This window comes from Cydia strobilella, chromosome 1, assembly GCF_947568885.1.
Source record: "Cydia strobilella chromosome 1, ilCydStro3.1, whole genome shotgun sequence".
NCBI lineage: Eukaryota > Metazoa > Arthropoda > Insecta > Lepidoptera > Tortricidae > Cydia > Cydia strobilella.
In genome coordinates, this window is record NC_086041.1 from 6623825 (window position 1) to 6650357 (window position 26533).

Sequence of the window (26533 nt, forward strand, 5' to 3'; positions counted from 1 at the left end):
AGCGCATAAGTATTGCCATTCAGCGAAGGAATGCTGCCAGCATCTTTGGCACAATGCCGCGGGGGCCTTATTTAGATGTTTTTTAATTAAGAGTAGTTTTGTTTTTTAATTTTTATTATTTATAAGTTGTTATTCTTAGTTAGTTTTAGTTTTACTTTTAATTGAATAATTATTTGGATTATACTTTAATTACTATACAATTCATGCAATTACATACAGTAGGTACTTTTCTAGAAATTAGTATTAATAATAAAACTTTTAACAAAAATTACAATATTACAGAAAGTTTTGGGATAGAAAGTCAAATTGTTATTTCAGAAATCAAACCTAGCTCTACCTGCCATAAAATAAGTTAAACAAATTATTATCTCCACTGCGCTCCTGTATGGAACTTTGAAACCAAAATTACCATTAATGTTTCAGATTTTGACAGATTTCCAATTCTAATGATACAGTTCAGTATTAGATCTTCAGAAATGTAATCCGTGGATGAGCATATTATATTATGCAAAAATAAGATTAATAAAAAATATTGTATACGCTACGTTTTGTGTGTCACACGCCTAAGCTTGAGGTTTTAGGAGAGACTTTAGTTTGCAAATCGTCCTTGTTTGGTTCGCCATTTTGGAACCGCGTTTTACATACAAGTAGGTAGTCTTTATTTATTCAATCTGTCCTTTATTTACATATTTTGTATTGTGCTGTTTTTGGAAGACTACAAAAACATAACATAACTTGAGACTCGGAACGAATTTAATAACCATTTTATTGTTTATAGTTACATTTCTGCCTTATCCTTCTGAAACACCAACGAATACTGAAAAAAAGTATTAGGACTATGACAGTTATAACAAATAAAATTAATGCAGCTAGGTCCAAGTACGCTTTCTGGTACGAAGGTACCAGGAGTGCAGGGGATCGAAGGTATGTGGCCCCGCGAGTGATGACCACGTGCTCTACCCAGTGCACCAGCTCTTTGCCTGGAGATATAGGCCGGTGGTGGTACGTGCGAGACACTCGTTTCATGTTATCCCGGTACCTGAAATGGGAGTGAAATGTGAATGAATGGAAATGCACGTTTTTACCATAAAGACCTCCATTAGTAGTAGGCAAAAGTGTTCTCTAAAACCTTAAACCAACGGAATTCTTAAGAGAAGACCTGGGTCGTCTCAACAGAAATAGACGGGCAGTCTTAATCGCCGTGTGACTTATGTTGGCCATGTATAGGTATAGTTAGTTGCCGAATGAAGGAAGATAGCATTGGACTTACTTCCAATCCGTAAGCATTATTTTCAACGCATCCCTCAATTTTGACGGAAGACCGGGGCCATTTTGTAGCTTTATGGCGATCCTTTTCTTAACAGCAGATTCTGCATTACTATATTGGTCACCAGCATGCGGTATTGTTATCATGGGCACCCCAAAATGTATCGCTTCGATAAGAGACAGAAGACCGCCATGGGTAATGAAAACTTTTGTATTTGGATGGTCTGAAATTTTTTAATAAACCTTTAACCAAAGATAGATATAACTCCGTAATAGATGGATACAATCTAAGGAAAAAACGTGCCTCGAAAATCAAGAAAATTTGATTCTCGATCAGAGGGCGCTACTAGTTTTGGCCTACTGTCGTATAGATGGCGTTGACAGTTTCGTTTGTTATTTAACAATTTTAACGCATATCAGTGAAAGAACATGGGTCAAAATCATAAAAATAATTAATGCAAATAAAAAAAATCATATATCCATATTCAAGTACAATTTATCGTATTTTTATAAATCTTCTTTTTTAGTTTTAAAGTGTGTCGATAGATGGCAGTGAATTTACTGTGGTTACAAAATCTACTATGACAGTACCGTCTTATTATATCCTCTTTGCTTTAACTATGAAGTTAAAAAAACACAAACTTATCAAATTCGAAACTAGCACTTACTCAGTATACTAGTCTGAGGAGCCCATTGCATCAAATGTACGTTATTCGGAAGATTTTCCAAGGGGAAATCTAATTTCCATAAAACCGTTTGATTTAAGCTACGGAACAGTTCTAAGATTTCCCGGCGTATTACGGCTTCCATGTCCTTTCCAGAGTTGGTGGTCCCGAAGCTAAAGTAAATAACACCTTGCGTTGATGCGTCCATTGTGGATTGTAAATTCTGCGAACAAATGAATAAGATTAGCGTGGTATAATGTTGATGATGAATACTAAGATAAGATTTAGATTGAAAAGATGTTTTCAGCCTACTTATTAATCAATCCTTGATTTGAATTGGATTTCATGTACAATTTAATAATAATATTGTTTTTTTCAGAATTTTGCTTCCTCTACGTGTTCATAATATGAATTTTGAATTTTGCATATTATTTATGAACACGTAGAGAAAGCAAAATTCTGTATTAGGTACCTAATAATAATGTATACCATTATTTTGTATCTTAAAGGTGTTCTTTGTTTCTTCTCACACGCGCATTTTGCAGTTTCCCATTTTTTTGATACGAATCGTGACAGCTAAAGTGGGTAAATATATCGCTATATAAATGGTTCATTCTCAAACATGTTGTACTCGTTATGCCTCATAACGAGTACAACATGTAACAGCACTGGAAAATTTGTGATTAGAATTAATACGTGCGAGAATACGATAAACAATTAAATTCGGCGGCGGGACAGATATATTTGACTACTGTGGTTGTATTATTTGATGCTGACTGCACTAGGTATTTGTTTAAAGTTCGTATAAAAACTGACATGACCAACAATCAAAATATCTCATATGGGATTATAGTCACGTCGATATATTATGAAGATATTGACAACTCAATATCCCCGTAAAATAGATAATCAATCATCAAAGGGCTGCGGCTGTTAAAGTGGTTTAGTTGTTGTTTGCCTGTTATGCCGCACTCAGTAAACTCAGTTAACATGTTAACAGACCGTTAAATTAATTCGTGCCGTTAACTTACCGCATCAAAATCCTCAACCGGCAATTTTATGTGATAACCAGCTATCTCCTTTACACTCGGGGGCACCCTCCAAGGCGTTGCAACAGAAGGATGAGTGTTTACTAACATCATTGAATAATTATTCGGTATGGCTGCGTATGGCAAGAGATCTCTACCCGTTGTCATGGCAGCCGATTTGAAGATTGTGTCGTAGATTTCTAGTTCAAGAGGATGGATTTTGTGTCTGAAACATAATCATAATCGATGTCGGGACCCATTCAAAGATCGTCTCGGCATTTTGTGTCGAAGTTGTTAAATGTTAAAGCGGATCGTAAATAGTCAATATCAATCAAATCTTGATGTGTCTGTCGTGGAACATCGAAATCTTTAACCGCCCTTTGTTATCTCAAGATTAAAAGAGAATATTGTTCTCGGGAATGTTTCAAATAGATTAACGTTTACGCTAACGCCGGCTTAATGTCATAGGTACCCTACTTCTGTTTATTCAATGTCCTTAACAATTAAGTAACAGACATGGCCTTTTACCACCTACTTTGTCATTCACAACAAACAAACCCAACAATGCTCTAAACCTAGTTGAAATTCTAACGTATTTATCCGAAAACTAGTTAGAGCGTGGCTGAAAGATGGCAGAGGGTCGGACACCGGCAGCGGCCGGAGGAGTTCACAACTGAATCAACAACTGCAAACGGGTCTCTCCGGTTTCTAATCTGTACAATTCATGCTCGCTTTGAACTATTTGTAAAGCTCTCGATAGGCCAGCACAACATTAGAATCAAATTAGCAGAAAGGTAGTCGATGCCTCAGTTAACTTGGAATTTCGCTTCGGAAGACAGGAATGGAAAATTAAATAATTCTATTTTTGCATACATAACCTACAACCACACAACTGCCGTACGCTGCGGACCGACGAAAAGTTATTAGAACTGGAGGAAGAATTAAGCAGGTTACGTTGGGGAATCATAGGGTTATCGGAAGTCCGTAGAGAGGGGGAGGACATGATAACTCTGAATTCCGGCAACTTGCTCTATTTCCGGGAGGGCGAACAACGGTCCCAGGGAGGTGTCGGGTTTATCGTCCACAAGTCCCTCGTAAACAACGTGGTGAAGATCGAGAGTGTGTCGAACAGGGTAGCGTGCCTTGTACTCAGAATGACCCAACGTTATTCGTTAAAGGTCATACAAGTCTACGCACCGACCTCGACACACTCCGACGATGAGGTGGAGGCTATGTATGAGGATATCTCCAGAGCCATGCATAGCTCCAAAACTCACTTCACAGTTGTTATGGGGGACTTCAACGCTAAGCTGGGCAAACGAGACGGTGAAGAGCTGAGAGTGGGGCAATTTGGAGTGGGGCGTAGGAATCACCGGGGCCACCTACTGGCTGGTTTCATGGAGAAGGAAGGACTCTATATGATGAACTCCTTCTTCAGGAAACGTGAGCACAGGAAGTGGACCTGGGTGAGCCCTGACGGTGCAACAAGGAATGAGATCGACTTTATCATGTCGACGAAGAAGCAAATATTCAGTGATGTTTCTGTGATCAATTCGGTCAAAACCGGGAGCGATCACCGTATGGTAAGAGGCACACTGAATATTCAATTTAGGCTCGAGAGATCTCGACTGATAAAGTCTACGCTCCGCCCGGCACCGGCCCAGCTCCAAAACCCCGAGAGCTTTCAGCTCGAACTTCAAAACCGGTTCGAATGCCTAGCTAGCGACCTGGACGATTACAACGACGGGTTCATACGGTCGGGTCCAAGTTCTTCAAGACTCGTCGTACAAGAACCAAGAAACTCTCGGACTCCACTCTCAAGCTCATGGAGGTGAGGCGTGAGATGATTCTGCAGTCGTCAGGTGACGTTTGTCGTTATAGGCAGCTCAACAGACGGATCTCGAAGTCTCTGAAGCGAGATATACGCCGATTCAATATTAACAGTATTGAAGAGGCTATCAAGCGCAACAGAGGCTCGAAGGTGTTTACCAGAGATCTGTCTATTGGCCAAAGCCAACTGACAAAACTGAAGACCGACGACGGCAGGATCATCTCATCCAAATCGGAGCTCTTGGGAGAAGTCGAGAAGTTCTATGGACAGTTATACACAACAACCCGAGCACCCGTCATGGATCTAGCTAGAGACCCTAGAGCTAGACTAACTCGACACTATACCGAAGATATCCCGGACGTCAGCCTGTACGAGATTAGTATGGCTCTCAAACAACTTAAGAATGGCAAAGCCCCAGGTGATGACGGAATTACGGCCGAACTCCTGAAGGCGGGTGGTAAACCAGTCCTTAAGGCCCTTCAGACGCTGTTTAGTTCCGTCATGCGCGAAGGAAAAACGCCGCAAGCGTGGAACAGAAGTGTGGTGGTGCTCTTCTTCAAAAAAGGTGATAACACCTTGCTGAAGAATTATAGACCCATCTCACTTCTGAGCCATGTCTACAAGCTGTTTTCGAGAGTCATCACGAACCGTCTCGCACGCAGGTTTGACGACTTCCAGCCTCCCGAACAAGCAAGTTTCCGTAAAGGCTATAGTACCGTAGACCACATACATGCGTTGCGGCAGGTTATACAAAAGACTGAGGAGTATAACCTCCCCCTTTGCCTTGCATTTGTGGACTACGAGAAAGCCTTCGATTCGATCGAGACTTGGGCTGTGCTGCAGTCTCTCCAAAGGTGCCAAATTGACTACCGGTATATCGAAGTGCTGAAGTGTCTGTACGAAAACGCCACCATGTCCGTCCGACTACAGGGCCAGAGCTCGAAGCCTATTCCATTGCAGCGGGGAGTCAGACAAGGAGATGTAATCTCCCAAAAGCTGTTCACCGCTGCATTGGAGGATGCCTTCAAGGTTCTGGACTGGAAAGGACGAGGCATCAATGTAAATGGCGAGTACATCACTCACCTTCGGTTTGCCGATGATATCGTAGTCATGGCTGAGACCATGGAGGACCTCAGTACGATGCTCGCTGATCTCAGCAGAGTATCTGAACGAGTTGGTCTGAAAATGAACATGGACAAGACGAAGATCATGTCTAACGTCCATGTTGTGCCAACTCCCGTATTAATCGGAGGCTCTGCGCTCGAAGTTGTTGACGATTATGTATACCTAGGACAAACAGTCCAGTTAGGTAGGTCCAACTTCGAGAAAGAGGTCACTCGTCGAATCCGACTCGGTTGGGCAGCGTTCGGGAAGCTCCACAGTATCTTTTCGTCCAAATTGCCGCAGTGTCTTAAGTCAAAAGTCTTTGACCAGTGTGTGTTGCCAGTGATGACATACGGATCTGAGACGTGGGCGCTAACGATGGGCCTCATAAGAAGGCTCAAGGTCACGCAAAGGGCAATGGAGAGAGCTATGCTCGGGGTTTCTCTGCGTGATAGAGTCAGAAATGATGATATCCGCAGTAGACCGATATAGCTCGCAGAGTTGCAAACCTTAAGTGGCAGTGGGCGGGGCACATTGCTCGCAGAACTGATGGCCGGTGGGGCCGGAAGGTTCTGGAGTGGCGTCCGCGTACCGGAAGACGAACTGCCGGTAGGCCTCCAACGAGATGGAGCGACGACCTGGTGAAGGTTGCGGGAATTCGGTGGTTGCGAGCGGCACAGGATCGGTCGGAGTGGCGAGCCTTGGGGGAGGCCTATGTCCAGCAGTGGACGTCTATCGGCTGACATGATGATGATGATGATGATACATAACCTAATTTTAAACATACTGAAACGGCAAATTGTGTGGTTGCAACAATGTTTCTTCGTAACCGGCCCAGATGCTGACCACCAAATCGGGTATTTTACGTCTAATCTCAGATATAACCCTAGTTCGAGTTCAGTATAGGTAAATGGGTACTAAAATTAGTTTACATAGTATACTCGAATATTTCACGGGTAGTTCAACTAATTTTCACAATTTTTTTACAAATTATATGTATGTATAAACCTTTCTCTTGAATCACTCTATCTATTAAAAAACCGCATCAAAATCCATTGCGTAGTTTTAAAGATCTAAGCATACATAGGGACAGACATACAGAGCGGAAAGCGACTTTGTTTTATACTATGTAGTGATACAGTATTTTCCACTCAGTGATGTTGATGTCATTACAGTCAAACGAAGTATAAATTTTGCAAGTCACACTAAACAGCTTCATAGAAATTGGAATGAACCATGCAAGTGGCACGCTTAGTGAGAGTAATATTCCGTCCAATTCAAATTTTCATTTCGTGTAACTGGACTACGAAAGTTTATTCACATAAAAGAGCTGACTACCTCTCGAATTCTGTAACAACAGACAAGTTTTGAACAAAAGTGGTATTTTACGACAAAACGACTCGTTCAAGGGGTACTTTGTAAAGCGTTTCTCTAAAATCACGTAATGGGATAATATGTCTGCCAGTAAAATACAACACAAAAAGGTATATAAAATACAACAACAGGTGGTATTATCGCTAAATACTGTTTTCTTTTAGATAAGAAGATAACCTTTGGGTAATGATGTATCTAGAGTAGAAAATTAGATTGGCTACAAATATTGAGGATCGGAAATATAATCGTAAATTTGTAATTGTAAGGAACCCTCGGTGCGCGTGTCTGAACCGCACTTGACCGGCTTTTTTCGAATCAAAACCCGTTAGTATTTAAATTTAGGTATTTTTAAATGCTCAACTACACACAAGCTTCTTTTTGCACCCTGCACAGGCATTCAAATATTACAAGTATTTGTACAGAAAGAATTTAATTTCCGACCCATTACGTACCTTAATTGTCACAGTGATAATAATAGTTTAAGGTACCTTATAGCGACTTTCATATTGCTAGTCACTGTGACAAAGTACGAATTGGGTCGGAAGTTTAATTTTTGACTGTACCTAGTTACAAAAATCTTGTGAAGAGAGCATGTTGTACTCGTACTATTACCCACCGTAATATCCAAAGCTTCCTAATCTGCACATTGAGTTCCTTCAGTCTTTGCACGAAGCTCAAAGGTGGTAGATATCCAGAGTTGACGTCCGACGAGTATGAGGGATTGGGGACCTCGTCCATCAGTCGGAGCGGCTGCCAGTGCAGCTGCGTAGATACAGACCAGATCAGAGGAGCAGAGAAGTACCCCGCGAAACTGTGGAGCATAATTACATGTTAGTTTACATAATGCTATAACCGCAAGTAAGAAAATATACTATTATTATTCTTATTGGCGTATTAGTGTCCCACTGCTGGGCAAAGGCCTCCCCTCTCGATTTACACTCGACCGTCTGAGTAATTCTGGCCAGTTTCGGAGAAATGCGTCAAGGTCATATTGGCACCTACGTCTAGACTTACCAAATCGCCCCTCATGTGGCATCCACTCCCTCCATAGTTAATTTACCCTACCGCTGTGAGCGCATTCAGCATACGTGCCCTGCCCAATCCCTTAGGTAAGTTGTCTTAAAGTTGGAAAAGAGCAAAAAATATTTTTAAACCGAAATCATGTGGATAGAGAAGGTCTGGTCCTCCGATCGTGTACGCCGGCATCTTGAAATGATCTTACCTAGAATACATTTCTGAGTCTATCCACTCTGCGACCACTACGTCGAATCTGACGTCGGGCTTCCTCAGAAAGGCCTGCACTGCAGGATGGGTGACAACGAGTCGGCCCATCGTGTATGACAGCATTTGCAGGAATTCGTAGTCATTCGGATATTCTATTGTTAAGTTCTGAAAATACTCTGGGAAAAACAAGTATTGTTACTTTCGACCTTTCGATGATTTATAGTGGTAAAAAAACGGCCAAGTGAGAGTCGGACTCGCGCACGAAGGGTTCCGTACTATTACGAAAAAAACGGCAAAAGAATCACGTTTGTTGTATGGGAGCCCCACTTAAATATTGATTTTATTTTGTTTTTAGTATTTGTTGTTATAGCGGCAACATAAATACATCATCTGTGAAGATTTCCACTGTCTAATAGCTATCACGGTTCATAAAAAAAATATTTAAGTGGGGCTCCCATACAACAAACGTGATATTTTGGCTGTTTTTTGCGTAATGGTACGGAACCCTTCGTGCGCTAGTACGACTCGCACTTGGCCGGTTTATTTACCCTTTGGCTATACGGAACCCTTAAAATATTCAACTATTTGTTTGATCAATATCACACTCGAATATCTTTATTATTCACCTCATATTTTTGAGATCAAAACCAAAACATCCTTTCAATAGTTATTGTAATTTTTTTATGAGTATAATCGTAATATGTATTATTGGCGCTCACCGCCAGACGTTTCCAGATTAGAGCTAATATCTACTTGCGTTAGATTGCTCGGTGGTTCCTTCCAGGGAAATGGAGTTATGTACGTAACCTGAAAACATCAAAGAAATCTGAATATGTGTTGTAAGAATAGTTGTACATAAATACCAACAATAATATTCTCTGTGTTATAATAAGTATATCATATAGTTCGTAAAAATTCGTAATTTAAGGAAATGGACACTAAAAATTCATCAACTTACCTTATGATTAGCATCCAAGAGATTTCGCACATAGCCATCGCCCAATATTCCATGACTTTTTGTGGGTTCCGGAAATATTACTAGAATCTCGTAACTGGCACAAATTTCGACCAGGAAACTCAGAATAATTACCAAGGTTGTTCGATGAATGAATTCCATTTTTAGCTAAAAAACGAACAATATCAAATTATGAATGTTCTAGATAGAATAGGTAGAATAGATATAGGTACTTTATGTAACTTAGGTACTTAAGGTACTATAACAAAATAATAAAATAATAAGTAATTAATATAATAAAATAAGTATAAAATAATATATATGCGTTATTGATATAAATGCGTTAATTTTAATTTATGTACCTAGTTATAGTTTAGTTTTAAGAAATACTTGCTGTGCCCTAACAGGGTTCATGTGTGAACGTACCCTAATGTAACATCTGTTTTGTACCACATGATAATAAGCAATAAATGAATTATGAATTATGAATTATGAATTAACTTGTATATAAAAAACCGGACAAGTGCGAGTCGGACTCGCCCACCGAGTGTTCCGTACTTTTTTGTATTTGTTGTTGTAGCGGCAACAGATATACATCATCTGTGAAAATTTCAACTGTCTAGCTATCACGGTTCATGAGATACAACCTGGTGACAGACAGACGGACAGATAGACAGACGGACAGCGGAGGCTTAGTAGGGCCCCGTTTTTACCCTTTGGGTACGGAACCCTACAAACGATTAAAAATGCGGAAACTTTAATGGTTAAAATTAACACCACACTATCACTAGACAGTGATTTTGCAACTAGAATATGCCTAGGTGCTAATTGTGCTAAACTGTGCGTTGATTTAAGTAACGTAGTTAATTCGCAAACGGGCTTAACTCAAATATGATCTAGCTAGGCCATCATTCATCGCCGATGATAAATTGCTCCTTTTTACCCTATCAAAGTCATAAATACTCGAGACATCACCAAGTCTCCTAATTATGGCAGAATGCCAAATCTAAAGGTGAGCTTCCACCTAAGCTCGGCGGCTCCGGTGCGATGTTGTGTAACATAGCGAAGCTGGGAAATTCTGTGAGCGTTTCCAGCAGACGTGCAAGGAAGCGGAGCGGAGCGAGGATGGGTACTTAGGTAGCGAAGTTGTGAATTGTGAAACTTAATGCAGGTGAGCGTTGTAAGGATTTTTCTTATCAGATTGGTCGCACACTTTTTTTGCTCTCCGCCCTCGCACACATTTTTCACATGTTTTGTATATACAATGTCACACTCCACTAAACTCATATCCACTTTATCTTAGCTGAGCCAGCCAAGAAAAGTAAATTACTTAAATTAACTAAAATTAAATACTTAAAAACACAAATCAAAATATTTAATAAAATAATTTGATTTGTTCCCAAACTTGTTAAAATTAAATTTATTTAAGACCAACAAAGGATCAACTTCGTTAGTGACACATCTTAAGCTTACAATTAATGTTAGACAAACTTATTATCTAATTAACTACATATTAAGTAATGGGTATACCTACTGGTAGTATCGATTTTTTTTTGCGCAACTCCGCCGTCTCGCACAGATATCTGGTGGATGCTCACCCTTAAATGGTGAAAATGGAACTATCATACTCGACGACCATATTTTATACTAAGCAGTTTATTACGTGTCATATAATTTGGTTGTAGTGTCAGATAGCGGTGAAAAATTATTGTAGTTACGTTGTAATGTGGATATTCAAGAAATGGTTGGTAATAAGTTTGGTGTGCTTGCGTCACCGTGCGTGGAAGATAAGTTGATGGCGTTACTATATGATATAGAAGATAAGTATCTTTTTGCATGTTGTAACTGCTTTAAGTTTAGTTGAACTTATTACAGAAACTACTTAACCTAATATATTTTCTTTCTAAGAACGAGAGTAATTTAATACTTAGTACGGGCGGCGATCGTATGATCTACTACGTCATCTGATACAAGGATTAGCCCCATGGCACACGTTCATAAAAGTGATGCTAAGTTTGGAAAAAATAGTAAAAAAAATTGAATTGGTCGAAAGCACGAAAAAAGTACTACTACCGGTTACAAAAAAAGTGAAATTTACGTCATCTCATACACAGATGAGGATGAGACTGGTGGCAACAGATATAAATTTATATGTAGCTTCAGAAACTACTCGTCTGCCAGTGTCTGGAAGTGCGTCTGCCGGGTACTTTCAAAGTAGCAATGACACATAATATAAATTCCTATCTGTTGCCACCAGTCTCATCTTTGTATCAGATGACGTAAATTTCACTTTTTTTTGTAACCGAAAGTGCTTTTTTGTACTTTAAGCTAATTCTAAATTTTTTTACGATTTTTTCCAAACTTAGCATCACTTTTATGGTACGGGTCAATAGTTTTTACAGTTTTAATGTGGATCAATAGTTTTAATAATTTAACTAAAATTATATTTAATTTGTATAGCCGTAGTATATTTTGTTATATTTAATTTGTATAGCAGTTGTATTATATTTAAGTTGTATTTGTGTTTGTTGCGCTCTCTCGGAAGGGTTTCCACGGAAGACCAGCGTCGGGGACCTCATAGGTTCCTTGACATGAAGCTGAGTGGAGACCATTTCCGGAACGCTTTAATGTCAGTGTTATTATCAGTGTTAAGTTTAAATTAAGCGTATTTGTTTGAATAAAGCATCTATTATTCTCAGTAAACCTGCGTTGACTGTACAATGCTGTCAGCCTTGTGTTGCTGACTATAATATGTGACAAATGAAGTGCTAAGAGGCTTTGGAAACTTGCTGTAGGCAGTACGATGAAGAGGGTTGACGTATTACAGTTATGGGACTTTGATGCTAGGACTTGGGAGTGATTGCTTATAGTCAAATTTGATGTAGGTTCGTAGATTGATTTGAAATCGGATTTGAAACTAATCTACAAATAAATTACTATTAATTACAAATAAATTAGTATTATTATTATTAATTTTTAATTTGTACTGTAATCATATGTGAAATAAATATTTAAAAAAAACTATAATTTAAATAAATGCAGTCGGTACCAATAATCCAACAAACCGTGGTCATTGTACCTATTAAGTTAACCTTTTTTTTTATTAATCTAATTTTGGCATATTTCTCATTTTAGAAATTTTGTTAAATATGGTCGTGTCACTCGTACTCGTCCTTTCTGTTAGTCTTAAATTATTCAAAACACCTTCTAAAGTGGTACACGTACCTGTATGTAATGAAACCGATCTTTATCCCACTCTACCACACATTCCCGTCCACCTCAACAGTTAAACTCTTCCCGCGTTACTGAACCCAATTTGAGTTAGTTACGCGTTTGTTGCTCATTCCGTAGCGTAGTCATCTTACTCGCTTTCTACGAAATTCGAGCTTAACACCCTAAAACTATAAGGATCGGATTCGATTAAACGAGGGTGAAGGTGTAAACAGGAAAATTATCAGATCCTTAATTGATGTAAACTGGAGGTTTTGTGTATTATGAGTTTTTTAGAATAACAGATTTTTTTTTTTTTTTTATACCACGTCGGTGGCAATCAAGCATACGGCCCGCCTAATGGTAAGCAGTTACCGTGGCCTATGAACGCCTGCAACACCAGAGATATTACACGCGCGTTGCCGACCCTTTAAAAACCTGTACACTCCTTTTTTGAAGAACCCCATAAAATTCGTCAGTTCTTACCGTGGCACAATTGAAATTGTATTACAATTCGAATCCCGGTAAGGGCAGTTATTTGTGTGTTTATCCTTATCGCGAATATTTGTTCCTAAGTTATGGATATAATAATTATATGTATCTAAGTATGTATTTATCCATATAAGTATGTATATCGTCGCCTAGTACCCATGGTACAAGCTTAGCTTAGTTTGGGACTAGGTCGATCTGTGTGAAATTGTCCAAAAAAAAAAGATCTTAGAATAAATATAATCTTATATCCAAACCTGGGATAACTCGGGGCACTTATACTAAAGTGACATAGCAAAATATTTTATCGACAATTAAATATATCGCTGTCAACATTTAAATGTTCTACAGAATAAATATATTTATAAAAAATCGCTAAATGTATAAAAATATTTAATTTGAAATAAAGCTTTTAAAACGGATTATATCGCGTATATTGAAAAAAACCGCGTATAATCCGTTTTCATAGTTTTATTTCATGAGTAACTATCGCGGTAGCCGAAGAAAATATTAATATTTAATTTGATTAATTTAATAGCTTTTTAAAATATTATTTACATGAGAAAATTGTACGACCGTTCCCAATCCAAAACGTGGTCCTTGAAGCTTCCAAAAACATGTTCGCCATTCTTATTTCGCTCTTTAACGATAATGAGGACAACTTTTTGGATTGGGAACGGGAATTATTATAAGAGTATAGGTTAATAATTTAAAAAATCGATAAAAGTTAAGCGGAGGGATATTTTTTTTAAATAATCCAGAGGGGAAAATGGGGACTACATGTATATGGAGAAGTGATTGTCCAGGCGCCTACTTTCCTCTAAAGCGAGCTCCAACAAAACCGGCCAAGTGCGAGTCGGGCTTGCGCACGAAGGGTTCAGTACCATTACGCAAAAAAACGGCAAATAAATCACGTTTGTTGTATGGGAGCCCCACTTAAATATTTAAATATATTCTGTTTTTAGTATTTGTTAGACATATTGACCGGGATATAGACTCAAAACTCTTTTAGTATTTGTTGTTATAGTGGCAACAGAAATACATCATCTGTGAAAATTTCAACTGTCTAGCTATCACCGTTCGTGATATACAGCCTGGTGACAGACGGAGAGACAGACAGCGGAGTCTTAGTAATAGGGTCCCGTTTTTACCCTTAGGGTACTGACTCAAAAAACAAGCGTTTATCGCTGTTTATAGCAAAATAATTATGCTGTGCCACTGCAAGGGGGCCTAATCGTAACATTGTGCAGCATAGAGGAAAATCGTTAATCATTTTCTTTATCATTTTATCGTTAATGAAGTGTGCACAAATTGTAGAGCAAGTACATTCAACTATCGTTTACTTTAAGCCTGCAATAGTGAGGGACGGAATATACGGTAAATACTCGATAGGATTTCTTTACAAAAAGGAGTATATTTGAGTCACAAGCGCATAGAGTTATCTCCATTATCCTATATGTATTTATTCATAGAATAGAATCAATTATAAATATAATTATTAAAGACTAGTTTACCTCCAGTTTCGTCCAGATCCCCTAAGTGAGGCCTATGATGTGTGCAATATGATAGCAGTATATAATTATAGTTATAATATAAATTAATTCAATATTTTAGATGTCACGACCGCCCACGACGGCGATCGCCGACTGATCATGATAATACGAGTGTGATCATGAAATCGTGAAATCATATTATGCACTGAAAATTCAGGGTTCTAACTGTAGCCAGCCCAAAATTACAGCACGTTGAAAATGGTCTGAATGGCTTCGAGAAAAGGATGGTACGGCCGTGCCTCTTTGTTTTGCTCGACGTAGTGCCCCGATCGCTGTCGCTTGATACGCGCACCAGCCCGATCTTCACGTGATCTCATCCAATATTTACTGTTGTTCAGTGCGCACGGGCACTTCATTTGCGATGACTGTTATTATCCTGTGAAATTACATTTTAACAAAGGTTAGTTTTTATTGATATACCAATTTTATTATTAATTAAAAATATTTTCAACTACAATAAACGATTTAATTTGAGTGAACTTTTTTTGATAAAGAGGGAAATTCATTACATGATGCTTCAAATAACAAATACATGTATAGGTAATTTAGTACAATTTAATTACAGTTAAATATATATAAATTAAATTTGGTTCAGTATTTAGTTTTATAATTAGTAATTAGTAGAATTATTTACTACATAATTAATATTTATTTTATCACTACGTGGGAAGGAAAAAACTATAATTATTTCCTCTCATAACCTACCCACCCCTGTCTGGATTTAATAGCAGGTTTGTTTATTATTATCAGTACCTAAATAATTACCTTTACATAATGCTTTTATACGATTAAGTATACAGTCTTTATAATTATTTTTTGAAATGGAATCCGTTAAGTTAAATATAGTAGGAATGAATATGATTATGTAAATATTAAAAATAATTATAATATCAGATTATGACATCGCATTGTATAACTTCTCAAATTTAATTAATATTGTTTTGACATACCTTTGCTTTGCATGAACTATCTTAGCTTTAAATTATATTAATTATTTTGATTTTCGCTAGAAGTGTAAGTACCTAATGTACCTATCTATCTGTTAGCATTTTGTGCCCTATCAGGGTGTCATGTACCAACTACCTGTAACTAACATCTTTTGTAATGCACATGACATGTAATGTTGAATAAATAAATATAATATAAATATAATATAACTACAACATTTATATTTAATAAAACACGACTTAACCGCAGTTATAAGCTCGAAAATTAACTAAGACGATTTGAAAACAACATTTTTCTAAACTGACTAAATTTGACAATCAACATCATATAGCGCTGTGACTTTTTGAACTACCCGCACATGCTCTTCTTTGTAACGTCGGAGGTATTTTCCAAGCGTACCTACCTATTAGTGAAATGAAATAAGTTCAGTATTTTATTATCTAATTACAATATTTCACTAATTTTAATTTTATTTTTGAATCTCGCGCCCTTTTATGCTGACAAAGTTAGCTTGCCAGAGTATACAAGGTGTCCTTAGCTATTGAGCTTAGCACAAAAGATAAATAAACTGACTAAAAGCCCTTCCATAAATGACCTAATGAAATTGGTGCGCTGAGTTTGGTTGAGTGTCAACCAATCAATGAAAGTATAAGAATACAACATAGTTGAACATAGTATGAGATTTAGACCATCCATTGCCATATTTCCGAGCAGTGTCACAGATTTTTTACCCTCCTATTAGGTTATGGGAGGTTAACAAATATTTACGTAGCTTGCGTACACTTGCGTATGTACACCCAGCCGCCAAATTGCATAGCCACTTTAAGAATGAATTCATTAATGTGTCCACGCAATTTTACACATTATGAATAGAATCCATTTGTAAAGTGGCCGTGGAATTTAGCTGCTTGGTGTACATGACTGACTGTAACTGACGGACGGTTGTTAGGAGGACACTCACTAATCATTCAAGTTTATACGCTTTTAAAATTCCTTTCTTATTTCAGATGTTACACAAAAGTATCGCCTTGGCACTCCTGTTTCTGACGTTATGCGAAGCGTTTCGGATTCTCGTGGTGTTCCCTATGGCCTCGAAGAGCCACAGCATTTTAGGCCATGGCGTAGTCAACCATTTGCTGCAGGCTGGGCATGAGGTGCGTCTTTTTCATTTTTAAACTTTTTGTTCAGTTGTAAGGCAATAAGTGATAACCTGATAATGTAAATTATACCATTGTAAACTGTTAAACTGATGGCCGGTGGGGCCGGAAGGTTCTGGAGTGGCGTCCGCGTACCGGAAGACGAACTGCCGGTAAGCCTCCAACGAGATGGAGCGACGACCTGGTGAAGGTCGCGGGAATTCGGTCGATGCGAGCGGCACAGGATCGATCGGAGTGGCGAGCCTTGGGGGAGGCCTATGTCCAGCAGTGGACGTCTATCGGCTAACACGATGATGATGATGATGATGAAACTGTTAAAAATTATGAGTAAAATTTTTGGCGTAAGGCCATTAAAAATTTAAATGCAAAACCCCTTTGAGAATAATGCCTCCAAAGAATTGAAATCGTCAAAACGAATCGAGTGAGCCCAATCTGGAAGGGTCTACTGCCACCGAAGAGTTTATACCTAACTTCTAGGTCCGTGAATAGTGATCAGATCAGCTCGTTGGTACCAAATTATTGTATTGTCATCTATGTTACCTTGTAAGTTTTAAAATATTTTTTTTACTTCTCATGCTCGTAAAGTTCGACTTTAAGTCGTGCGAAGATGACATAAAGTTGCTTATTATGTTCTAGAGCATAAAGTAAAATCATCTATTACGACCCTTATCGACTTAGCAATAAAGTCCAAAATCTGCCATACAAACTGCCAGCCCTGCCGGGGCGCCCCCAACCGGCGCGCTCCCGACACAACCGAGTACAATTTACTTCAGTCTTGAATAAATACGGTAAAATAACCTAAAATGTTGGGTATTTTTGTATATTTTACTCACACTCGAAGTGAAAAGCAGAGTGTATATATAAATATAAATGTCCATTTTTATCCTCGACTATATTGGTTCGAGCGCAGCGAGCGAGCGAGAAATTGCCTCGGATAAAAATGGATCGCTTTATGCCCTTGTTGTACAATCTACTAATGGCTAATAGAATAAAAGGTTAAAAACGCAAGTTACAAGATTTTATAACATTGTTGGTTAGCTACAAATGAGGTATTATAGTAGAATATAATGGGGACCGATTACTGTATTTTAAAGGGCTTGTATTCGGGCGCACGAGCGCCGTGCTAACTGTAACAGTTAGCTCTTAGTTACTAGGAGTCGAAGTGGTTGCCATGGTTGAAATCGGCCAGATCATCATCATCATCATCAATATCATCATCATCTAAAGGGCCAATCAATTGGTAGGTACTCTAGTCACTGGCCGTACACGCCATAATACGAAAATCGTCCCTAGTATCTACAGTAATATAATGGGAATGGGATAGTAAGACCGCAATTCAATTTTATTCTCCCCTGTTTGAAATTGTAAACATTTCAATAAAACTTTGCTTGACCTCAATATGGTTTGAATCGCAGTCTCAAAACTTTCACAAACGATAAATTTGACGATGCCAAAACAAATATTCAGCTGAAAACAACGGCTATTTTTAAAGTTAACTTTAACGAGTTTAAAGGAATAAGTTGGGAGCTTGGAATAAGCTCTCCGTTACTCGGCTTCAGGTCGAAAGATAAAATTCCTGGGATGTTTGATGTACGAACCTCGAGTTTATTTTAACTTAGGTTGTGCGTTTAGTAGGGGGAATAGTTGTTTAATAAATAATTCGCCAAAAGTTTTAGATAAATACCCCATCAGTAGTCGACACTGCTCAACTAGTGGGCAACTTAGCACTTTCAATCAAATTGATTAGCATAAGAGGGCCAAGTGGCAAGCAGGGTGTCAATTACCTATTACAATTAGAGTGCCAAGCATTAGTAGTAGTGACAGCACAGCAGAACATGCGCACGCGAGATCTAGTAGCAGTACGTCCATACAACTTGATTCTCACCGGCTTGCCAAGTTTGAAACAACTTAGCAGATCTTACAGGTTTTAAAGAAGAAGCAAGGTCTTAAGTTGACATTTCCATGTGCTATGTGTATTAAAATGTTCTAGATGTATGTATAGTGTAAAGTTTTGCATGCCTATAAAGTAGTATGTGTATAGTTTTGCTAGTGGTAAATTATGTTGAACTTCCAAAGTTATGTCCACCATCTACAATGTACCATAGTAATTCTAGCAAATAAAAAACTGAAAAAAAAGTAAAAAATTTGCTTGCCCAACGGCTGTATATTACGCGCTGCCACTGCTATCCATTCTTATTTTATCTAATTTATTTAGCGGAAAATTAAAGTTCAGGTGCAGACTTCCTCACGCATTACAATGTGTGGGTATACTACTTGTGTTCCCTGCCGTGCAATCTTGCGTGATACTACCAATAGATCTCTCGAATGTAAATTTGACTTATTAGATTCCGTGTTGAAATCACCCAGGGCGTAAAAATTATAATCAGGATAAATTGGAATCAGATTGAGACATACAGAATGGAAGACGAGGTAAGTTCTCGTTTTACGCGACCGCAACTAGGGAATGAGCCCCTCGGCCTCGGCCGCGAGAAGTTTTAATTAGATAGTTCTAAGCGCATCCCAAACCTGTATTACCCTACCGACTTGCCTAGATAAAATCTGTGTTTCATACATAGCAGATGTTTTAACACTTTCACACAGTCAAATTAAAGGAAAGTTAAAAATTCGACTACATATTAAATAGCTATAACGTAAATGATATTTATATGTATACCAAACTGCGTTATGGCACTAGAAAACCTAATATATGTAGACGTTTATTTATGAGAGGACTGCGCCCAGCAGTGTGATATCTGATATATGTATAGAATACATATATTAATGATGATGATGATGACACACATTAGGTACCTACATTTAGGTAAAATTTAAATTGGCACCAAGGTAACATTCTCCTCTCCAAAAGTACCGATTTGTAACGGAAACTCAAAATAAGTTTTTTGCAAAAATTTCATTTTTGGTACAAGCTTTTATCGCTGACTGTACTTTTTTTCCACAGGCAACTAATACTCATCGAGACAATTCTAAAAACCCCAAACACAATTAGGTAATAATTGTACATGTGCATTAGGCACGAGGTTGTTTTTAGTATTGTTGAGGAAATGGTGTTGTTTTAGTGTAAGGCACAATTTTAAAAGTGTATCTACACAATATATGTAGTATGTCTATTATGTTTTATAAATTGATAAAAAAACTTATGTAATTTTTTTTACTACATATTTCGGCTTTTCAAAATCATGCACGTAGCGGAATTCACAAGCACAATGTGTGTAATTATAATTAACAATAATCGATGAAATCGATCAAACAATATATTGTTCATAAAGCACAGATTCCAGAAGTTCCCAATCAGTTTTTATCAGTTTAACTTCCGGAATATCTGTAAACTTGTCGTCAATGTGAGAGTAAATTCTGATTTAATAACGTGGAAAAATATCTCTGCAGAAATCCGTGCGACGAGTCATCGTATTTTTAAAAGAATTGCATTACGAATGCTTCCCGGAAAACATTGCATTCGGGATTCGAATACGTAGTCTGTTAACGAACACTCATATCGCTTGCCTAAATTAAAATGCCAAAACAAGATTTTTTGTTCTGTATAAGATGACGTGGATCAATAAGCATAGATAATGATGTTTTTTAGCATTCCATAGCCAAAATGGCAAATACGGAACCCTTATAGTTTCATCATGTCCGTCTGTCTGTCTGCCTGTCCATATGTATCAGCCATTTAACTCGGAAACTATAAGATATATTTTAACAAAATTTAGAACATAGCCGCTACTTAGTTTAGAAGTGAATTGTATAAAAATATATTTGCGGGGGGGCACTACATACATGTAACTAAAATCTGGGCAAGAAAAAAATTTGAAAAATTTCTAGATAATAAAGTTAATAAAGCTTAATAAATACTTTATACTAAAATTAATTTTAATGATCGGTAGAGCCTAATTAGACTTTAGAGAGTGTTCAAAAAAACTGATCGTCTTATTAAAACGACGTAAGTGCCGCGAAGATACGCTCTACATTACATTTAATACATTCCAGTATCAATCATTTTGTCTTGCCATAATGTTGGAAGGATGCGATCGCATTCAGGTATTTCCTGTATATTCTGAGTAGGTACAGGTCCCTGAAGGGTTGTGCAGATCATCGCACTTATGCTATTTAATGTGGCAAAGAGCCCGCTGCTCCCAGAGGTATCTATTGATCGCTGGCATCGCTGCTCAAGGAAAAGGAAAATTTTGTATTCCAGTGAACATTAATTTGCCCCTACAATCCCCCAAGGTTTGAACAAAGAGATAGAAGTACAGAATGCGGTAGATTGTTTTTAAAATTCAACTCGGCATGGGAAGCTGCCATAGTAAAGCTAGTGAGGTGTTGCTCCTGCAATCCTTTGGGACCACGTAGCATTTCTTTTACCTATTGCAGTTTGAGGAGCTTTGCCAAATTTAGATTTACACGTGTTTTAGCAGCATTTATGGAACAACGTAAACCTCTGGATTTTTAGACCATAAAAGATTTCTGTAACTATTTAGACGAACGAACAAACGTGGTCAGCCTCTGAGGTGCTAAAGTTAGCTGACAAAGTTTAGTTTTAAACTGAACGAATAGTGCCTCTTTTCGTTAAGATTTCATCACACCTCAAATATTTGGTTGCAAACACATAATTTGTTTGAAATGAGATATTTATGAACAACATGAAAGTCAATAAATCAATTACTAACATTGTAATTATACTGATAAAACATTGAATCTATCATTATCAGTGCGTAAATAATAATTATAACTTATGCCTTGAATATAATTTTGCTTACAAAACAGGAGATTACAAAGATCAGAAGTCGATCCAGCTATTTTTCCCGATGTTTATCACTAACCCAGATTTGAATAACAATCAAAAATACAACAGGCAGTTAACAACAATTTCAATTCAATATGCAGTAGAGTATTAAAACGAATACAAAGCCGAAACGAATATTATTTAGAGGACAACACAAGCGGCATATTTCATAAATAAAACATTTTTCAGGATCTTCAAAAGTTGATGGGCAATGCCAAACACGGGGTCATATACTTCAGCATGGGCTCAAATTTGAAGAGCGTCGACATGTCAACAGCGATGAGAGAGTCCCTATTACAAATGTTTGCCAAGCTCAAACAAACAGTCATATGGAAATTCGAGGGCGAATTCGATAATGTTCCGTCAAATATTCATCTCGTCAAGTGGGCACCGCAACAGAGCATTTTTTGTAAGTAAATGGACCTTGTGTTTTTAATATAGAGGTCGTTTTGCATTATCTGGTTTAGTCTTAAGCCCAGCAAACACCTTGTTTAGACCGTCGTTTTGTGTATGTTAGGGATTTTTAGATATAAAGTAATGAAATTTTTTTGTAGGTGTTTTCCAAGTAGGTATTATTCTTGTTTGATACCTACTCCACTAAAGTAAAAAAACCGGACAAGTGCGAGTCGGACTCGCCCACCGAGGATTCCGTACTTTTTAGTATTTGTTGTTATAGCGGCAACAGAAATACATCATCTGTAAACATTTCAACTGTCTTGCTATCACGGCGGCCATGAAATACAAGCAGGTGACAAGCAGACGGACAGACGGACAGTGGAGTGTTAGTAATAGCCGTAATAGGGTCCCGTTTTTACCCTTTGGGTGCGGAACCCTAAAAACGTTGAAATACTCCTAGGTGCATTTTTTAGGGTTTCGGGACCCTATTACTAAGACTTCACTGTCCGTCTGTCCTGTCTGTAACCAGGCTGTATCTCATATACCGTGACAGTTGAATTTTCATGTCTTATAGCTTTTATTAGCTAACGCATTTTGCATTACTGACATTGAATGATTTATATAAAGTATTGTTTAATTTTAGATACTTTTTAGGGTTACGTGCGCAGTGTAAAAACGGGCCCCTTTTATAAGACTCTACTGTCCGTCTGTCTGTCTGTCTGTCACCAGGCTGTATTTCATGAGCCGTGATAGCTAGACAATTGAAATTTTTACAGATGATGTATTTCGGTTGCCGCTATAACAACAAATGTGCTATTCTCAACCAAAAGGGCACTTTTTGCCGGTTGTCAATAAGGCGCTATTTCCATATAGATTCAATTTGAAATCAACCTTATCGACTAGCGACAATGTGGTACCTTTTGGTTAAAAACGTCACAAATAAGTACTACAACCAGAATACAATAAATATTTAAGTGGGGCTCCTATACAACATTTTTTTGTTTGCGTAATGGTACGGAACTCTTCGTGCGCGAGTCCGACTCTCGCAATTGGGCTGTTTTTTTTGGGTTAGGGCTATGTATATACTACCATAGAGTAACTTATACTAGAGCGTTACTGTCATAGTAAATTTTGTAACCCCAGTAAATTCACTGCCATCTGTCGACACACTTTAAAACTAAAAATAAAATGATTTTGACCCATGTTCTTTCACTGGTATGCGTTAAAATTATAAATAACAAACGAAACAGTCAACGCCCTCTATACGAGTGTAGGCCAAAACTAGTGGCGCCATCTGATCGAGAATCAAATTTTCGTGATTTTCGAGGCACGTTTTTTCCTTAGACTGTATCCATCTATTACGGAGTTATATCTATCTTTGATATTACTTACAGGCTACTGAGACTTCGCCATCTACAACAATATTCAACGCTTGTATAGGTATGAAGACAACCAATTTTGATTATTTACTTGTTTTTATTGGTGCTAGCATGCTGCATGCTGCCACCTACACGTTTTGGCTAGAACACCGTACCTTGAGTGCCAATGCCAACATGCACTTCAATTTGTTAAGAATACGGTAGTATTTCACAACTAAACTAGATGGCGCTGGTTATAAATATTTACAACATTGGCAAAACTGTAAAGAACCAGACAAGTGCGAGTGGGACTCGCCCACAGAGGGTTCCGTACTTTTTAGTATTTGCTGTTATAGCGGCAACAGAAATACATAATCTGTAAAAATTTCAACTGTCTAGCTATCACGGCTCATGAGATACAGCTTGGTGACAGACAGACAGACAGATGGACAGTAGAATCTTATAATAGGGTCCCGTTTTTACAATTTGCGCACGTAACCCTAAAAAGTATCTAAATTAAACAATACTTTATATAAATCATTCAATGTCAGTAATGCAAAATGCGTTAGCTAATAAAAGCTATACACACATAGCCATAGCTAGACATGCCAGCAATTTTTATCTTCTTTTACCTTGCCAGTTGGGTAATCAAAAGTATGTTACGAGTACATGTTAAGCCATGAACAAGTAAATCAGTAGATGGCTCCACGAGCAATTGCATCTCCGGTCACATTTAAAAGGATTGAGGATTCAGAATTCGATCATTACTTTGTTTGGCAATAGGCAAAAATAACCAAGTGAGGATTGGTGAACATCACCAGATTTAGCAAGTTGCGGGCATGCCTTTCTATTGGCGTTCCTATTGCTGGTATTTTTCCCCACGTACCTCGCTTACATACTCCACTACCTCGCTTACGTACTCCACTACCTCGCTTACGTACTCCACTACCTCGCTTATTTCTACACCACTAGGACGGATGAGCTCCGACAGCAGCAGCACTCAAGATGCCAACAATAACAACCTAGCCTAGAAAAATAACAAGGAATGCGAATTTATATCTAGTATTTATACTGTACCTACATATTTAAGTACGTTTCAGCCCATCCCAATTCCCAACCTAAAGTTCTTCATAACCCACGGCGGTCAGTTATCCACCACTGAGGCGATACACTACGGCGTGCCCGTGATCGGCATTCCGGTGTTGGGAGACCAGTACGTGAACATGAAGGCTGTAGTGCGGAAAGGGTTCGGCATCAAGATCCGGCTGGCCGAAGATATGGCCAAAGATATTTATGTGGCGATCCGGGAGATGCTAGCTAATCCATCGTAAGCTATACATTTGCACATCGTAATTTTGCTATTAGTGATTTATATAACTCTTGATTAATATTTGAACACGTTTGATCAAAAATATAACGTTTGATGTAGATATTTTTACTCCATAAGACAAACACTAGCTTGATAGCTCAATGTTTAGTCCTTCCAACCAGATTTTTGTGGACAAATATAATTACAGAGAAAAAATGTTTTTGGTGTAAAAATAGATGTTTTTTTACAGATATCACCTTAGGAGTAGCAAAACTTGTTGTAGAAGCAACAACATTTTTATGGCTATTTTAAACTAGGACACTTAGAGTTTTGAATGATTCACGGTTAGTTTCACTAGACTTATATTGACCGGGATATAGACCACAAACACAAATAATACAAAAGGTAATCACGGTCTATATCCCGGTCAATATAAATCTAGGACACTTAATCTGCCCATCCCTGTTTATGGTCTATTTATGTTCCAAAATAGCACTTATAGAGTCACCTCAGTAAGTGTTTGGCTTTCTGTAAGAAGGCTTCTTATTTTGTCTTAGGTACAAGCAAAAGGCAAAGGAAATGTCCCAGATATACCACGACCGTCCAGTACCCCCAGGCAAAGAGGTGGTGTACTGGGTGGAGCACGTGGTGCGAACGCGCGGCGCGCCGCATCTGCGCTCCCCCGCGCTGCTGCTACCCTGGTACCAGAAGATGTACTTAGATCTCGTTGTATTAATTACGAGTATATTAGCTCTTTTTATATTAAGAAGCTGTATTCCGAAAAACTTTAAACAGACCACACTGAAAAAGAAGGAAAAGAAAAAATTGTCTTACTTAATTTTGTACATACATTTGTAAAATAAATGCAAGTATAAATCTAATGATCAACTAATTAATGCGTTCTTATTTACAATAACCGGCTCCAAGTATCCAATCTTCAAACTTAAATAATGCATAGGGTACGCAACGCAAGCGATGTGTGTACCCAAGTTTATGTAGGGATCCCAAGGGCCTGACACTCTTTGATAGAGAAAGATAGTCTTATTGCGATTCCTATAATACCCCAAGAAAATTAAAGAAATCTGCGGAAATAATTCGTGTAGTTTTGAAAATTGGTATAGTTGTACCTTGTGGTGTCCAGATGAGCATACTAAAAGTCCTCGGGGGTGGGGGGTGAGCTGAGGGTGTAGGGCCAGGGTAGAAGGTATATTTTTTCAGATTTTTGCTCGTATCTCGAATATCTGTACGAATAGCATTATAATTACTTCGAGCAAAAGTTTCTACATAAAATTTTCTACAAATTAGGTTATATTTATTTTTACTCTACGATTAATACTTTAGGAGCTACAGGGCGTTGAAGTTAACAAAGAGATGAAAAATAGACGACATAAGAAAACGTAATTTCTTCGTAGTTGTTCATCATAACTGAATTTTTTAGTATAGAATAAGCAAGTTGAGTCACCTGCTGATCGAATATAAAAATAAACCGACCAAGAGCATGTCGGGTCATGCTCAGTGTATGGTTTCGTACTTCCGTAGTTGCCCGCCCGGCAAAATATACTTTTTGCAAAAACTCAAAAATGGCTTAACCCAGGGGTCGGCAACAGGCGGCCCGCGGGCCGCATGTGACCCGCGAACGCGAGCCTCCCTGTGGCTATTTTGTATGTAATTTTGACAAAAGACATTACCTGATAAAGTCATAAATATTAGCAAAGTGCGGCCCGCGTCAATTTCGTTAACTACTATGTGACCCTTGTGGCTGCTAAAAGGTTGCCGACCCCTGGCTTAACCGATCAGGTTTGCTATAGTTTTTCTTGAAAGTCTTTAATAAGCTTTACTTTCACGATTTTTTTTCACATTTT

At 38.1% G+C, this 26533-nt stretch overlaps 2 protein-coding genes across 2 annotated transcripts; one reads left to right on the top strand and one right to left on the bottom strand.

Moving 5' to 3' along the window:
- Window positions 1–405: 405 nt before the first annotated feature.
- LOC134755757 (UDP-glucosyltransferase 2-like) lies at window positions 406–9611 on the bottom strand. The gene is made up of 8 exons (XM_063692331.1): window positions 9451–9611; window positions 9212–9299; window positions 8491–8668; window positions 7885–8079; window positions 2963–3185; window positions 1935–2154; window positions 1271–1490; window positions 406–1039 (listed from the first exon to the last, which is right to left on the bottom strand). Exons 1-8 carry the CDS (start codon window positions 9607–9609, stop codon window positions 766–768), a joined length of 1557 nt encoding a protein of 518 aa, XP_063548401.1. The 5' UTR covers window positions 9610–9611; the 3' UTR covers window positions 406–765.
- A 5415-nt stretch (window positions 9612–15026) lies between these two features.
- LOC134748270 (UDP-glycosyltransferase UGT5-like) lies at window positions 15027–25529 on the top strand. Its single transcript, XM_063683007.1, has 5 exons — window positions 15027–15099; window positions 16655–16801; window positions 21792–22021; window positions 24453–24689; window positions 25229–25529. Exons 2-5 carry the CDS (start codon window positions 16655–16657, stop codon window positions 25527–25529), a joined length of 915 nt encoding a protein of 304 aa, XP_063539077.1. The 5' UTR covers window positions 15027–15099.
- The last annotated feature ends 1004 nt before the right edge of the window (window positions 25530–26533 follow it).